At 41.5% G+C, this 15,947-nt stretch overlaps 1 protein-coding gene across 3 annotated transcripts in view; it reads right to left on the bottom strand.

Moving 5' to 3' along the window:
• Positions 1–2,741: 2,741 nt before the first annotated feature.
• MFSD6 (major facilitator superfamily domain containing 6) overlaps positions 2,742–15,947 on the bottom strand; it is a 36,924-nt gene continuing 23,718 nt past the window's right edge. For all 3 annotated transcript variants that reach the window (XM_030454080.1, XM_030454078.1, XM_030454079.1), the window contains 5 exons: positions 15,255–15,352; positions 10,199–10,360; positions 9,429–9,527; positions 7,054–7,334; positions 2,742–4,928 (listed from right to left, as the gene is read on the bottom strand). In XM_030454080.1, the coding sequence (XP_030309940.1) occupies positions 4,746–4,928; positions 7,054–7,334; positions 9,429–9,527; positions 10,199–10,360; positions 15,255–15,352 (823 nt within the window). In that variant the 3' untranslated portion in view covers positions 2,742–4,745. The remainder of the gene's footprint in view (positions 4,929–7,053; positions 7,335–9,428; positions 9,528–10,198; positions 10,361–15,254; positions 15,353–15,947) is intronic.

Here is a 15,947-nt window from a genome sequence, read left to right as displayed (position 1 = left end):
TCCCAGCCCATGGCACTCAGTGCCACATCCAGGCTCTTTGGAAAGATCTCCAGACACGGAGAATCCACTACTTCCCTGGGCAGCCCATTCCAATGCCTGATCACCCTCTCCAGAAAGAAATTCTTTCTCATCTCCAACCTAAACCTCCCCTGGCACAACTTGAGACCCTGCCCTCTTGTCTTGCTGAGAGTTGCCTGGGAAAAGAGCCCAACCCCCCCCTGGCTCCAACCTCCTTTCAGGGAGTTGGAGAGAGTGATGAGGTCTCCCCTGAGCCTCCTCTTCTCCAGCCTCAACACCCCCAGCTCCCTCAGCCCTTCCTCACAGGAATTCTGCTGGATCCCTTCACAGCCTCCTTGCTCTTCTCTGGACCCACTCCAGCACCTCAATCTCCTTCCTGAGGGGCTGAGGGGCCCAGAACTGGACACAGGACTCAAGCTGTGGCCTCACCAGGGCTGAGCACAGGGGCAAACATTGCTTCATTTTAAAACAAATTCTTCCATTTCAGAGTCAGAAGACACTTATCACCTTTTTGTGCCATAAATTTATAAATACATATTCAGAATCTGCATGTTTGGCAGTCCTGTCAGGCAGGTGATCCAAAATACACTCACTGAGAAGTCCAGAACGTGAAAAATCAGACCAGGAGATTTCTGTTCAGGAAAGCCACAGGCAGCAAGAGTCACCTCTAAAAAAAGAGGCTGCTGCTACCAAATCCAGTTAAATTGCTAGCCACACTCCAAAGCCAGCCCTGGGTTGGGGAGTTCTCTCACCAGCAAGAAATTAAAACATTAGAGAAGGCTGAGGACAGCCTGATGACCTCTGATGGTTTGGGAGAAGGATGGAAACTTTCCCCCAAATAATGATCTTAGTAGACTAGAGATTTTGCCTTTGCCTGTGTTGTGAAAATGAAGTACTAAGTTATTCCATATTAATCAAAAATGGATACTTAAAAAGATGGTTAAATGGTTTTTAGCTTGTTTTAGAGTACACAGGTTTTCTTCAGTGTCCTTTGTAGGTAGCTAAGAACTCCCATCCATGTGGTTTGAGGCCAAGGGGAGAACTGAGCTTAAACCCACTTGGTTTCTGATTTTCTATTTTTACTGGTGAGCATCCTTCCTTAAGTGCATACTGTATTTATATACAGCATACAGTATATATATATATACAGTATGTATTTATATTTATATACAATAGCCCAGGTAACACCTGAACATGATAATTTACCTAAGCAATATGTTAAATGAAAAAGCCCCCCCAAAATAGGCAATTACCATTTTCAGGCACTGACCCTTTTTCTAAATTATTTAGAATGATACCAAGCATACCTATGCCAACAAGGGGAAAAAAAAACTTTAAAAAATCAACCCACATTGTAGGGGTGAAGTCCAAGGATGGATAAATAGCAAAGCAGGGCAGAAAACCAAGTGCATCCAAACCAGAAGTGCAGCAAGATGTGAGAAGGATCAAGACCACTCCAGTGGATGGCTGATAATTACCTTAAAATTCCTCATAAGCTCCTTCCAACACTGGAAGCATCTGATAAGCAAAACTTACCCAAACCAATTGCTGTTCTTTGAGCCCTTTGCCAGCAGGGACTTTACCCACACAGGGCTCCTGCAGTCTCTCCAGATTTCTTGGGTTTACTGAGACACAGTTGTTAGGTACTGCCCAGTGTTCAGCCAGAAATCTCAGAACAGAATCTAGGTGTTAGAACAACACCTTCACCACTGCAAAAGCCTTTCTTCCTTAGTGATGAGTTACAGCTATCTCCTGTGTCATGGCACTTAAAAAAAGTTAGAATTTCCTATTTATTTTGTATTCCTGGTATTCATGCTACTGTCTTGTACTTTCAAGATTTTTTTAAATAAATGTATTTTTCAAGAACGTGGTTCTTCTTCCTTTTGTATTTACTCTCTCCAGAACAGCAGGACACAGGACAAGGAGGAGGTAGGAAAACTGGGTCTGTTTATGTCCCCATGTTTCCTCCCTTGTTGCAGATTCAAGGCACAGTAACTGAGCATTATCTGGGATTGCTCCAGAAGAGTTTCCCTTCTGCCTGGAATGCTTCTCCCTGAAGGAACTTGTCATTCCCAGTCTCCACTCACCACAAAGCAACCTTGTGAATGACAGCTGAGGTCTGGCAGGTACACACATGCAAACAGCAAAACTTCTCTCCCTGTCACTGCTTTTGTATGGATAAAAGTTTGTATGGATATCCTTTTGTATGGATAAAAGTTTGTATGGATATCCCTGTATACATAAAAGTTTGTATGGATATCCTTTTGTATGGATAAAAGGCAGTTGGGAAAATAAAAACTGAGCTGTCCCACACCTAAGATAAAAATGAATCCCAGGCAGTTGTGCCACTGGGTAGGGCAGATGCAACAGTGCAAATACGTTCAGAAATAGGAATTTACAAATATTTCCACACCAGCTGACAAGACCTGCACTTGGCAGCCTCTCTCAACACTGCCACATGACAAATATAATCCAGTTCTTTCCCTCCTGGTGTCCTGCACACTCCCCTGTTACCCTCCGCATCCCTGACATCCTCCTTGCCCCACACAAGCTTTTACCAGGAAACAGATTTTAACATCACACCAGAGTGGTTCCCAGGCTCTGGGTTCACTGTCCTCCAGGCAGGGAACCCAGCAAAAGGCTGAATTCTTCTCAGTTCAAGTGATTATGTTTAGTGCTGGCACTGGACTAAGGAGCAAATGTAACAGAAGCTGAGATGGATGCTATTAAGTACATTATGGATATTTTATATTTCTTACCACAGTTTTTACAGTTTCACAAATATCAAAACCCAGGTGTACATGTCCATTTTGCAACACAGACTGACTATACAATTCCAAAAAGAGCAGGCATCTCAAATACACGATTCTGAAGTGTAAACACAGTGTGCAAGCTCTTCACCTCACAATCCAGGTGCTATGCAGTAGCAGCTGAGGTAACACCATACAGCAGGAACTCAACAAATGGTTGGTTTGCCTCAAGATGATTTTTAGCATCCTTCTGTCCTGTCACCTGTTCAGTCTTTACCTCCCCCCCCGAGTTATACAAACATACAATAAATACATTTCTGATTTAAAAGGACACTTAGACAAGTCATGAGGATTTATGTGAGTACAGTACATTTAAGTTCAAGTGCAAAAAAAGTAACTAGTGGCTCGTCGTTGATGTTTCTTGTTACTGTCTATGGTGTTGGTCCCAGGCACCACCGGAGCATGGGTTGTTCTAGAAGCACAGCTAAAGCACAGCTATGGGACACCTCTTCAGTCAAAAAAACTGCATTTCCTGCTTAGCTGCTGCCACCTTCCTCTCCTCTACCCCTGTGCTCTTCTTCATCTTGCCTCAGGGCGGCTGCACAAGTCCCAGAGCTCACCCCCTCCCACGGGAGGCCGGACACCCCACACACATCTAATTTCAGGGAGAGCTGAGCAGACCTCAGCCCTGTAGGAGCTGAGCAGTCAGTCTCCCAGGAACAAGCTGTTAACAGGAGCAAATGGGCCAAAACACTCTCCTGCCTGAACCCCCCAGGCTCCTCCTGGAGCCCGAGGATATCCCTCCAGCAGCAGCACCAGCAGGCGAGTTGGCTGCAGCCGATACTGGGAAGCGTAACAAAACGAACACCAAATCCTCCAGTGTCTGCACAATGGGCAAAGCCATTTCCTAAGCATCCTGCAATTTAAATACAGCTTCCTCCTGAGAATCTCTCACTCTTCTTGATTTCTGCATCAGCAGCTTTGCCCCTAGAATCCTAATCCTTAAAGATTTTCTGTGATTCTTCCCTATCCCCCCACCTTCCCTAGGCACTTAAAGCTTACCGTTTTCTCAATAAATAACTACATTAACTACACTGCATTAAATAAACCATTGTATAGATGAGGAAATAAAAACCCAAAAAGACAGTGTGTCCACTGAAAACTCCTGATCACTCTCAGGTTGTGCAATCTTGATCAGACACTTGTCTCAATACAGCATCAAACCTAAAATTACCCAAACGCACACAACCTGCGCCCAAATGAAGGGCTGCAAGCACAGAGGTTAACTTCTTCAGAAGCCTTCCTCCAGCTCTTGTTTTGTTTTGTTTGACTAAAACACCAGCTCAAAACCTTTTCTGTTCAGAACTAAACCTTTATCTCAAACAAGATAACATTAGCTTCAAAAACATATTCTTTGAATATGTACTTTACTTAATCCATCGTCATAACATGAAGGTAGGCTTGCTAAAGTGAATCTGTTTCTGAGAAATCTTTACAGAGACAGTTTCATGCTGTTCCTATATTTACTGGATCTGGTATTTTCTAATAGACTATGCAGGGAAACTCAGCTTTTCTCCTAAAAAGTCTTTTCCTTTTGCCTAAGGAACAAACTCAAAGCAGAAAATTCCCCTATTGAGTCAGACGCTCTGTGCCTCAACAAGTGAAGAGCAAACTCCCTTCTCCTACAGATTGCAAAGAAATCTCATAGCACTTGACTCAGCTTTAGCAGAGCAGCCAAGAACTTCTCCTACCCTTAGATCCGGCCTCATAATTTTCTTCAAGAATTCCAGACTTTTGGCTTCCCTGCTCATGCTGTTCCGCGAAGTCATACGAATATTCTTTATATAGTTAAAAGCTTGCACTGCATCGCATTATGATCATTAGGATGAAGAAAGTCCTACTTTTGAGCTCCTACTCCAGCATTTCCCAGGTGAGAAGCAGAATTCCATGCACTGGATTTGTTAAGATGAAGGCATCTCAGGGCCTGGCTGCAGCAGGCTGAGCATCGTGATCCGACACAACGCGCTCGCCGTCTACTTGGGAATCTGGTGTTGCTGGAGGTGGTGGTGCTGAACAACTCCTGGGCTGCCCACAGTCTGTCAGATTTTGGGGAGGACTTGCTGAGCTGGCTGATGAAGCACTGCAGTTCTCACTGGTTTTCTAAAGAGAGGGGAAAAGGATTGAGTGCAAGCAGTAAATAGAAAGGCTCCTGAGGCTCTCTCCCCACTGGCACAACCCCCCGGATGCATTCAGGCACCTCTGGATATTCACAAAGCACTTGCTTTGAATGCCCCCAACATAACAAACCAAACGTAAAGAAGCCAAGCAAAAAAGAGTACATGGAAATTCAGATGACACCAAGAGCAGGCAGACAGGAGCTTACCTTCCATCTCTTTTCCTAACTGCACTTTCCCAAGAAGCATGCAAAAAACAAACTCGTTGTGTTTCAAGGGGTAAGAATAAACAATTAACTGGACTTCAGAGTGTTCAGATCAGACCACTTGTTGACAAAACAATTCTCTAAAGTTCTTTTTTTTTTTCATGCAGCTTAAATATACCTCTCCTAAAGTTCCCTCCCTCCTCAAGATATGAGTGGCACAACTAGGGAAAATGTCCCTTTTCTTGAAGGAGTTATAAGCAGTAGCAAAACCAAACCAAAATCTTAATGAAATAAGGAATCATTTTGTCACTAATTCCATTAGGAGGGTGCACTGACCCTTTCAAGTCATCCATTTTCATTTAAGGAGGCTATTTCACAAATTTAGTAAGAGAGCTGGGAAGCCTTTTCCAGTTTCAGTACCCTAAAATAACTGACTGAGCACAAAACCTAAAATGTTTTGGAAAAAAGAGATAAGGTTCTGTGTTCTACCAGTAGTTGTTCATCCTTCTGGGACAGTAACACAGGGTTAAGAGATTTTGGAGAACAGAGATGATGACAAAAATAACACAGTGGGGTGAATGGAATTTTGGCACATCTACAAGAAGTACCTTTTATAGCAGCACTGCATTTTAGCAGGAAGGGAAGAATAATTTGCTATAGAGATGCCACCAGGCATGAAGCCTTTCTGGCCACCTCACAGTTCTCAGTGAAGCATCTGGGCTGTGTCCAGCAGTGATGGACAAGTCTCTCTCAGATGCTACACAACTGCTAAATATTCTTTCCTTGCCATGTTCACTGCATAAATTCTGTGCTTTTCCTCCGATTTCTCTTTTTAAAAGGGGAGAGCTTATATGAACCAAGGCTTTGAGGACATTTACCAATGGGAAAGTCAGCAGTTTGTCTGGACAAATTACTTTGATGGCAGGGACCCAGTGACATCTTTGGTGTCACTATAAAAAAAATAACAGGTTCTTAGACTCAGGGAAGTTAAAAAAGAAGCCAAAAAACCTAACCAAGCCAAATCAGACATGCCTGTAAATATACTTCAAAGAAGACAAATAAGGCAAGAGATCACAGACCAGATGAAATTCCTGCACACTCTGCTGTGCTGATTCACACTCGTATCCCAAATTACCCATTTCTAAAGACAGCAGCTGTGGAAAAAGCATTTCTGTGTTTACACCTCCTGGGTGCATAACTGGGAACCTCACCCACGCCTTCCAGCCAGGTAAACACAGAGGTTTTAACATGAACCATGCTGTTCTAAGGCTTGCACTGACAGCATTTCCCTACTTGGCTTCAGCCCTCTGCTTCAGCTCCATTCTGAAGCTGGTCAGAGGGAAAATGGTGTAAAGCAGCCAGCAGCAATCAGAGATTTTAAGTCAGGAAATAGCTCTCATCTGGTATAAGTCTAAATAAAGAGATAAGGTTCTGTGTCCTACCAGTAGTTAGTTGTCTGGAACACCTATTGCTGTAACAAAGTAGACATCTGACAGCATCATTCAAGGGAGCTAAACTCAGCAAGAACCATTTTACATTCTGTTAAGCAGCTGTGAATCTTCACACTCAATTATCAGCTTGCAAAATGGACAGCCCCTGTATTCCAGTTAGTATGAAAACAAATGTAAACTTAAAGGGAATTTGAGTATTAACAAGCCTAACAAACAGAGCCTCTGTCTCCTTCTCCCATCTTCAGGAAGGTAACACTTGAAAAAGTAGTTAATCCTCCTGTACTATACATAGAAAGCAACTATTTCACGCAGTATTTCAACTACTGTTTCACAGCTCTACATTTATTACAAGCTGATGGAGAATCCCTGCTAGGTACTAACAGATTTACACAGCTATGAAGGTTTCCAAGCATCCAACAAATCCATAAGAACTTCTTGTGCATTAAAAGATTACCTGCAAAGGCTGATTCTCAGGAATTGGATGGGTTTTGGATAGTTTAACCATCTCTTTTATCTGGTAGACAGCATATGCTAAGGTGACCCAAGGAGAAGAGCTGATGCCCCAGGCAGGCTTGTTGACATCCTCTTGCTCTTCTTGGTGTTTAGTTTTCTTCAGAGGGAGCCTGGGCTCAGTCCGAGGCATGACATCCTCTGATTGCTGCTGCACAAGGTCAATGGTTGCTATGGGAACAGGACTGGAAGGCACTGGGATCCTTTCTGCCAGCATCGTCTTCTCTGAAGTTTAAAACAGAAGTTTAAAAAGTTTAATACATCAGTGGCACAGCCCAGCAAGCTCACACAGCTGTGAGGCTGGTAATGAAGGCAAAGTGCTCTCATATTATGGTTGTGACTCTGCTGAAAGCACAGCACTGGCATGGGCAGACAGGAATGAAACACACCACAGCCTGGGGAGGGAAACACCATGTGGATGTTGTGCCTCCAGGCAAGGCTGTCCTGGTATTTCAGGAGGGTGTTTGTCAGATGGCTACAGCAAGAGGAGGGGCTGATGAGTATGAAGAAATCCAGTTGATCCCAGCTAGCCTTTAGAAATGTCTATTTTTACCTTACAGGAAAATTCAGGTTATTTTGATGTCAGATGCACACTGAAGTGTTTCAAGTGCAGCAAACTCCTTGCCTGCACCATGCAACTCATTCACTCCTCCTCTTATCACAGGCTTCAAACTGGAGCCATTCAGGGAAATCTTCATCCTCAGGACAGCCATTTCTCAAAGTTTTTAAACTTGCTGATCTGCCTGAAAGAAGTTGCTCCACGTCTCCACCACTTTTTAATGGGATAAACAAACCCTCCCATCAGAGTTACTGAAATGAAGTTATGCAGCTGGTGAGAAAAGGAAAGGTTCATGACATGCTGGAGGAGACACAGTATCTGCTGCAGAGTTTGAAGCAAAGAAATCCTCCCCACAGATATTTACATCTATGGGCTTCTCATAAGCTGAAATAGTTTGCTTAACTGTCTTGAAATGTCAGACATCAAATGACTCTCATGGCCTAACACCATGTGCCTGGCAGTCTTGAAGAGACAGAGCATTTGTACTTGAAAAGTAATTAAACAGACACTTAGAAACTGTTGGATATTTTAAGTAACAGCTGCATTGTCTAGGAGTATAGCTGGGACACACACTAAAGCTTAATTTTTTTTTCTGAGTACAAATATTTTACCAATTAAAATTATCTTTTTTTGTTTTGTTTTGTTTCCAAAATTATAAAATCATATTTTGTTTACAGACTCTCAGACAGTGCTGGGTATTCTAAGAAGTGATCTTCTCTAGTAATGAAGAAATGAAGAGATTCATCCTGCACACACCTGACCACATGCTTTGTTTTACTCATCCAACTGGTCCGGTTGAAAGCAAACTAATTACTGCCATGCTTTAAAATTAAGATACACATTGTTGAGTGGTGTGTATGAAATGAAAATCAGAGACTGAACAGGGTAAGGTCACTAAGAACAAACTACTTTTCTGTAGGATCATGTGTACTTAACCAAAAGCTGATGGGAAAGTGAAGTTGTAAATATTCTTTTCACCTTTCCATTTTTTGCCAGTGTCAGTAGAGGTGAATTCTAGCAAAATAAATATTTGAACACTTCAGTACAGGCAACTTGATAACTAGTCAAGGACAATTAATTTAATAAGCCAGCTAAAAAAAAAAAAAGCTTTCATTTCATACTCAAAGCATGGGAAAAAAGCAAAAAAATTAATGACTTTTCCCAATCTGCCACAATTTTATTTTCTTTGTGAGAATTAGATTTATGCTAAACCCTTAAGTTTGCACCAAGTGTTGAATTCTCATTAGCCTTAATAAGGGTGGAGATTAAAAAGTTCAGGTTCCACCTGAGGGGAGATTTCTCCTGTGCTAGAACAGGACAGAACTGGAGCAGCTGTAATAGTTTGTGTCCTCTGAAGCCATCTATACAATTCCTGGCTGGTCCAATTGGCCTGGCAGAATCTGAGAACATTCAGTGGCCAAGGTGACCTTAAAGAACTGATGCAATTGAAATGACTCACTGTGGCTGTCAACACTAATCCAAGGGATTCCCAGACTGAAAAGACAAACAGGTAGCAGAATATCTAATGCTTTCCTCCTGCTGACACCCAAACCTCACAGCTGCCCTTCTTCAAGCAGCAGCACAACACTGCAATTCCTGCCATTGCTCAGGAAGAAAAACTTCCTCACTTAAACTGCTTTGTCAAAATCTGAGTACAAAGAGTGCAGAACAAAATTAAAGCTGCCAGGAGCAGCTTCAGGGGTACCTTTTTTTTTTCACTAGCTCTAATTTTGTAGCATCTCAGGAACATGTGTATTTACCTTCTTCTTCATCAGGAACCAACAGCCACTGGATGAGTGCAAACAGAAGGAGGATCACTAAACAAGCCATCCCTATTCCTCTGAATGTGGCAGCAGGACCTGTAAAGAGATTTATATTATTTTTCTAAATTGAGAATCTACTTACTTAATAAAATGAGTCAGCATAATGTGCTTCTCGGGTACATGTTTTCCCATGCAGACTCTTATTAACTTATTTCATTACATCTTCCTCCCCCACTTCTTCAACAGGCTTTACAAAGGTTTTTTTAACCAAGTAATTAGATTCTCAGTTGCTCATCAAGAGGCTCCATAGTATCGACCTGTTCTCTCACAAAGGATTCATTCATCTTATTTACAGATCAGGTTGGAGATTTGCTCACACAATACTAAAAATATCTGGGCAGAATATATTTAATCCCTCTGCAAGGCTGGCAGGACAAAGACAGAATCAACCTGGTCTGAATTCAGTGTTGACCTTGCTTTGATTAGGGGCCTGGACTGGAAATCTCTTGAGGTCCTTCAAGAGAGGAGTAGTTCTGTGATTCCATGATTTATACACTCCCTGAGCAGATCTATGGTTCCATGATTTATACACTCCCTGAGCAGATCTCTGGTTCCATGATTTATACATCCCCTGAACAGATCTCTGATTCCATGATTTATCCAAAGTGTATTCCTCTTTATTTACCTTAAGCATAAATAACTTTAAACCCAGTAACTTCAAAACTTCAAGAAACAAAATCAAATCCCTCAATACAATTTTTACTTACCAAAGTAATTGACCAAAACCCCTCCAACCATAGCTCCACATCCTCTGCCCAGACCCAAGTGGAGACCTTGGAGGATTCCCTGGGCTGACGTCCTCAGCTCCGGCGGCACCGCAGCGCTGAGGTACGAAATGCAAGCTGCCCATATAGCTGCATGTGTGACACCTGGGGAGAGGGAAGAGTGTGAGGAGCACAGGGTTCAGAGACACCTACACACCAGCAGAGCAACCCCAGCACTCCTGGGTTGGTGCATGCCTTGGAGAACAACAACCAAACCCCTTCAAGCACCAGTGGGCTGCAAATTTGGGAATGGTGATGCTGGCAACAAAGCCATGGGGAGCCAGGATGACTCCTTCTGCAGAGCCTTCTCCCTCTGAGATGACTTCACTTCTCTTCTTGAGATATTGTCCTGATTTCATCAGCTGCAGGCAATTAAAGCACTGCTGCCTCTCACTGCCACCAGGACAGCAAAGGTCATCACACCCCAGTGACATCAAGAGACATCCACTGTCACTGGAGAGACAAGAACTCATCCCTCCTGCCCTTCTCACTCCTCTCCCAGAGCAGCCACCTAAAAACAAACTCCTGAATTCAACACCACAATGTCCTTCAAACAAGAAAAGGGGCAGCCCCTCAGGGTCAGGCACACTGGGGATTGTTTTGGGGGAGTGGGGAAGAGCAGGACAGGAAAAGGCAGGGGCGTGGAGAAGTTGGGAAAACAAAAGAGTTTTGCAGCTCACCACACATTAAAGAAGCCTGAACTATTTTGCCACCCTCAGCTTGAGTGGGAATATTTTTTCCCTTTATTTCAGTGGTTATTAAAAATAGTCATTGCAGCCTACCAAAGCCTCAGCTCTACTCAATTTAAAAAAAAAACTGCTGGCACAACTGATGATTCAGTCAACATGTTTCTGTCCTGTACACTTGACTGATTAATGAACAGTTGGACACTCAGTAATTACTTCAGCATTTATGCTGAGGACTCACAAGAGCAAAAAAACACAGGATTTTGTAACATACAGAGCAGCTTGGAGTTGGCTTAGCTGTAAAATGGTAAACAGCACTGTGTTCAGGTAGAGACATGTCCATAAAGCTGCACAGTTAATTTTCATTCCAAATATAAACACAAATTTTTCAAGCCCCAGGTTTGTAAAGGCTACTCTGTACATCACAGAGCTGGGGTTGGTAGTAGCACATCAGCTTGTTGAAGAATCAAAGGTTTACATTAGGACAAGTGTATTTTGCCTTACCACTGACAGCTGAGAGCTTTATAACTCAGCCTTTCCATCCAAAAAGTTTAGTTTAAAAGCTCACTGAATGCCTCTTTTAAAATGCAGACCCATGTATGCATTGAAAATAGCAACCAAGAACTGTCCCAATGTTAACGCAAAGCTCATACAAATAACGTGGGTTTTGTTTTAGAGAGGATATCAATTAATGTAAAACATTCAGCTTTATCAGTTATTAAAGAGTAAGTCAAGTTTTAAAGCCAGGCAAATCAAAAACACATCAAGAATTACTTGAGCCATGAAGCACAATACCCTTTTATTTGTTTGGAAACAAAAGGCCCCAACTTAGCCAACAGGTTCTTGGATGTTTTCACCTTTACTAAGCAATCCAGATAGGACGTAATGTTCCCAGATCCTCTGAAAACAAATCCATACCTTTAAATCAGCTTATTCCACTTGCATTTAGAAGTACAGGGCAGATTGTTGATGTCTTTTTAGTATGTTTATATTACTAATGTGATCTTTATTATAACTATTTATACAACAGTAACTGTCTGGAAGTTTTTACAACCACTTCTACAAGAAGTCTGGTCTGGATTACTGCTAACCACAGTTCTCTTTAAAAGGAACTGTTCACTACAGACACATATATATAGTGATATTATTTGCTAAAACCACTAACCACCATCTGGACTGTAGTTCCAAGATGTTGTAAAAACCCTAGCATTATGCTTAGAATAATCCTGTTTAGCAAAATTATGATAATTTACTTACAACCCAAGAACTGAATATTTGGGGAGAGATTTACTCTAAGAGAGATATATATCCATTAACTGTCCAAGCTCTTTTTGATCTCCAGACATAACTCTGCTGCTGAAGCATCAGCAGGCATTCACTATTGAGGAACTCCTTGGTTTGGAGTTTGTTGGATAACTTCCAAGTGAAATTTTCATGTTATCTAAATGGAAAAGTCAACTTCGAAAACTCCAGTGTGACAAATTGGTGAGTTAGCATAGCCCTGAGCAGAGAACTTGAACATTTCTTTGGATTGATCATTGCTTTGGAAGAGTAAGATGCAGCTAACTAGCATATCAAGACTTGAATCTGCGAAGTGCAAAGCCAACAAGTTTGCCTGTGTGTTTGCAAATGAGGACATATATCTATATACATATAGATATACACACACTACATGCATTTGCCTAAAAGGATGTCTTGAAATTTTCAGTTATTAAGGATTCAGCCTCTTACTTTCACCAATGACACGTGCAAGCCAATACAGCATGCAGATTCAAAGCTCTGAATCCAGAAATCAGTTTAAATCTCACTCCTTTGAGGGTGCAATGCACTTGAAGAGTCCTCCCCACCCCAGGCACAGCCAGCAACTGGGACAGGGCATGGTTCTGACTGCAAGCAATAGGTGCCCTTGGCAGAGCCACCTGCCAGCAATCTCCCTGTGCCCTTCACACATCACCTGAGGACAACCCTTCTTGTGTTGAAGAAATGAATTAAAAAGAAACCTAAATTCTTTACAGAAGTCAGCTGAAATTGCTGTTGACCTTCACACCCCCTCTAGCTGATGGAAATGGAATTAACAAAGAATTTGACAGCTTCCTGGAAAAAGACTTTAAAGGAATTTAAAAGAGCTGATGGAGTCACATGGCCCAAATGGCATAATTTACTCTTTTTTTGTTGTTGTTTTTTTTTTTTTAAATACTCCTAACCTTACATGTGCCAAGCAGCTATAACTCTGTCAACAAACTCACTTAACAAAAAACATGGAGCTTCCACATCAGCAAATTTCATTAAGGTGTCACCTTTGATCCCTTAGCTACAGATTTGGTGGGTGAGTAGCAAAGAAAGCAGAGCCCCAAAAAATAGGATTTGGTGATTGCTGCAAAAGAAATAACCTTGGAGAGATTAAAACTGGGAAGAGCAAGAAGGGGAAAGTATAAAGAGGGGGAAAAAAGCCAACAGTACTTCCATGAAGATAAACTTGGTCTTCCTATTTAGCAACACAATGAGCTCACTGGAACATAACAAAAGTAGCAGTAATTAGACAGACATAGTGCCTAAAAAATACCAACAAACCATGTCAGATGAGGCTGAAAAGTGCATGTACAATGCACAGAAGTCTTCAGGGGATGGTCTCTGTGTTTGGTTGGTTTTCAACTTTCTCATTTGGTGACTAAGAACTGCAGATAGCAAGATCAACCCAAGTGTTTGTGCTTGAGCAGTGCCAGAGAACACCAAGCGGATTCATTTATGAGAAAGTATTATTTGGAAGATCCTGAATCTTCCAATCTCTATTACAGAAGATGACACCACACAAAACCCCAACCAAAGCAGCCCCCTCACAGCCTTGCTGTGAAAGCAAACCCACATATTAAGCAATTCATGCTGAAACTTCAGCACAATAAAAGGAAGATTCACAGTATAAGAAATTTCTTTCTCAGTCGTGCCTGCAGGATGCTTCTGGGCACCAGCTTATGGCTGTGTTGTTAAGACAAATTTTTTTCCTGTATTTTGGGTGGAGGTGCCTTTGAAACTGGTTTTACTGGTATTTACTGGTCTCACCTAGAATGCAATACCTCAAAGCTTTGTATCAACCACTTATTCCCCCTAGATGTATAAGCAGTGTAACACACAGGCATTCTACAGGTTCTTTGCAACAGTTTTGTATCAATTCAATAGTTGTGGTTTGGGATTTTTTTTAATAACAAAATTCAGAAGTTTGCTGCTTTGGCAGTTTTAACCCAACAAACTGTTTTTGTTAGCAGGGAGGGCAGGAGGAGTCAGGACACAAACTGATTTCTTTCTAAATATATGTAGAGACCTACACAGTGCTCTCCAATGGCATCTCATGACTCAAGTTCAAAATCTACCTTACAAAGATTTCTGGAAACCTAACAGAAAAAGTTAACACAAACTTAATTTATGTTGGACACAGAACAACAGAACTTCTAATAAAGCTTTCCTCAAGATGTGGAAAACTTTCTAATAGCATTGTATGAAGCCAAAACACTGGCTTTAACAAAGATGCTGCAATTACTTTTAAAGGCAGGGTAAACATTTTCTGCATTTAAATGAGCCATTCTCTTTTAAGCTTGCAAAGCAAAAATAAGAAACAGGAGTAAAATTGTTTAGATTTTTCCTGCTTTTGACAAGTGGGATCTTCAGCAAAGACAAGGAAAAAATAAAATCTAAGTTAGAACAATGTCTGCTTTCACATTGCAATGAAGATCTTACAGACTTCTTTGACAGCATGACTTGAAAATGAGGTTCCAACTATTTTTCACAGACCACGTCTCTGTCCTTCTAATAAAGGACAAGTATCTTAAAGAACCTGTATGAACACCAAGCCATTAAATGAACCCCCTAAACAGATATAAAAGTAAGAAAAATTAATAGGCTAAGGGTGTTGATCAAACAATACCACTGAAAAACTACAAAATATTTTAACAGAGAGAGGATGACTTGACTACAGGTTTTTTGTTTTTTTTTTTAAAATGAAGTTCACATTTACCACCAAACAGGATCTGCAGGAGGTGTGTACCCTGTCCCTGTTTGGTTAAAGGGTGCGTTGGTCTCGTACTTTGCTGTTTGAATAAACAGAGCTGTGCACAACCAAACACAAATCCGCCCTTTTGACGTCAAAATACTTTCCAAGATAATCAGCAATGCTTTCTGCACCTCCCTATCCTCAGACTTTTGTGGAAAAAAAAAAAAAAAGAAAAAGAAAAAAGAAAAAAACCAACAGATTTATACTTAATCACAGTTCATGTGAGAAGAAGCTAAATGTAAGCACTTTACCTGATACTGTACTGCCTTACCTTGCAGTACCTCCATGGGAAGAACAGTCCAGGCATTTTCCAGATAAGAGATGTAAATATATCGAGCTGTATTACAGGCAAGACCAATATAAAGCACTCTAAAGGAAGGAAGGAAAAAGAGAAGTCAGGAGAGTTTGCACCTTCCCTTTTTACATCCGTTACAACTGACCTTGCTGCTTCAGAAATCATTTGCACACTTTGCCCAACACAAAATATATTTATTTCTTCAGGCCTTCCACCCAAACCTCAACTCTCCTCTTGCCCATTCCAAACACACATTCCCAAACCCAGGCTAAAGTCAGGATTCTTTTCAAATTACAAGTGGAAAAAGAAACCCAAAAGCTCAGTGGATCAGCTGTCCCTGTAACCCTGTAGTTCTGTGCCACCCTCTAGGTATTTCAGAGAGACCATTTCCAAGCATCAGTCCTTCCCAACAATATCCTTATCTTTCAGAGATTCATTCTTCCCATTAAATGTGAGCCTGGTGCAGGTCTGCATTAGACTGATTAATTTTTACCCCAATTAAAATAAGTTTGTAGTCCCAGTATCTGCAAACTGCTCTAAACACACATCCCACAGAAGCAATATGGTTTACAGCAACATGCCTCAGGATAAAACTCCACCATCCTGTTGATAAGCAGCAGATGCTGCATCTCAGAATCAAGAGGGAGAAAAGCTCTTAAGGAAGTTTTT

Source organism: Calypte anna, chromosome 7, assembly GCF_003957555.1.
Source record: "Calypte anna isolate BGI_N300 chromosome 7, bCalAnn1_v1.p, whole genome shotgun sequence".
Lineage (NCBI taxonomy): Eukaryota > Metazoa > Chordata > Aves > Apodiformes > Trochilidae > Calypte > Calypte anna.
Note: the sequence above shows the minus strand (reverse complement) of the source record. Positions and strands in the feature narration are given on the sequence as shown.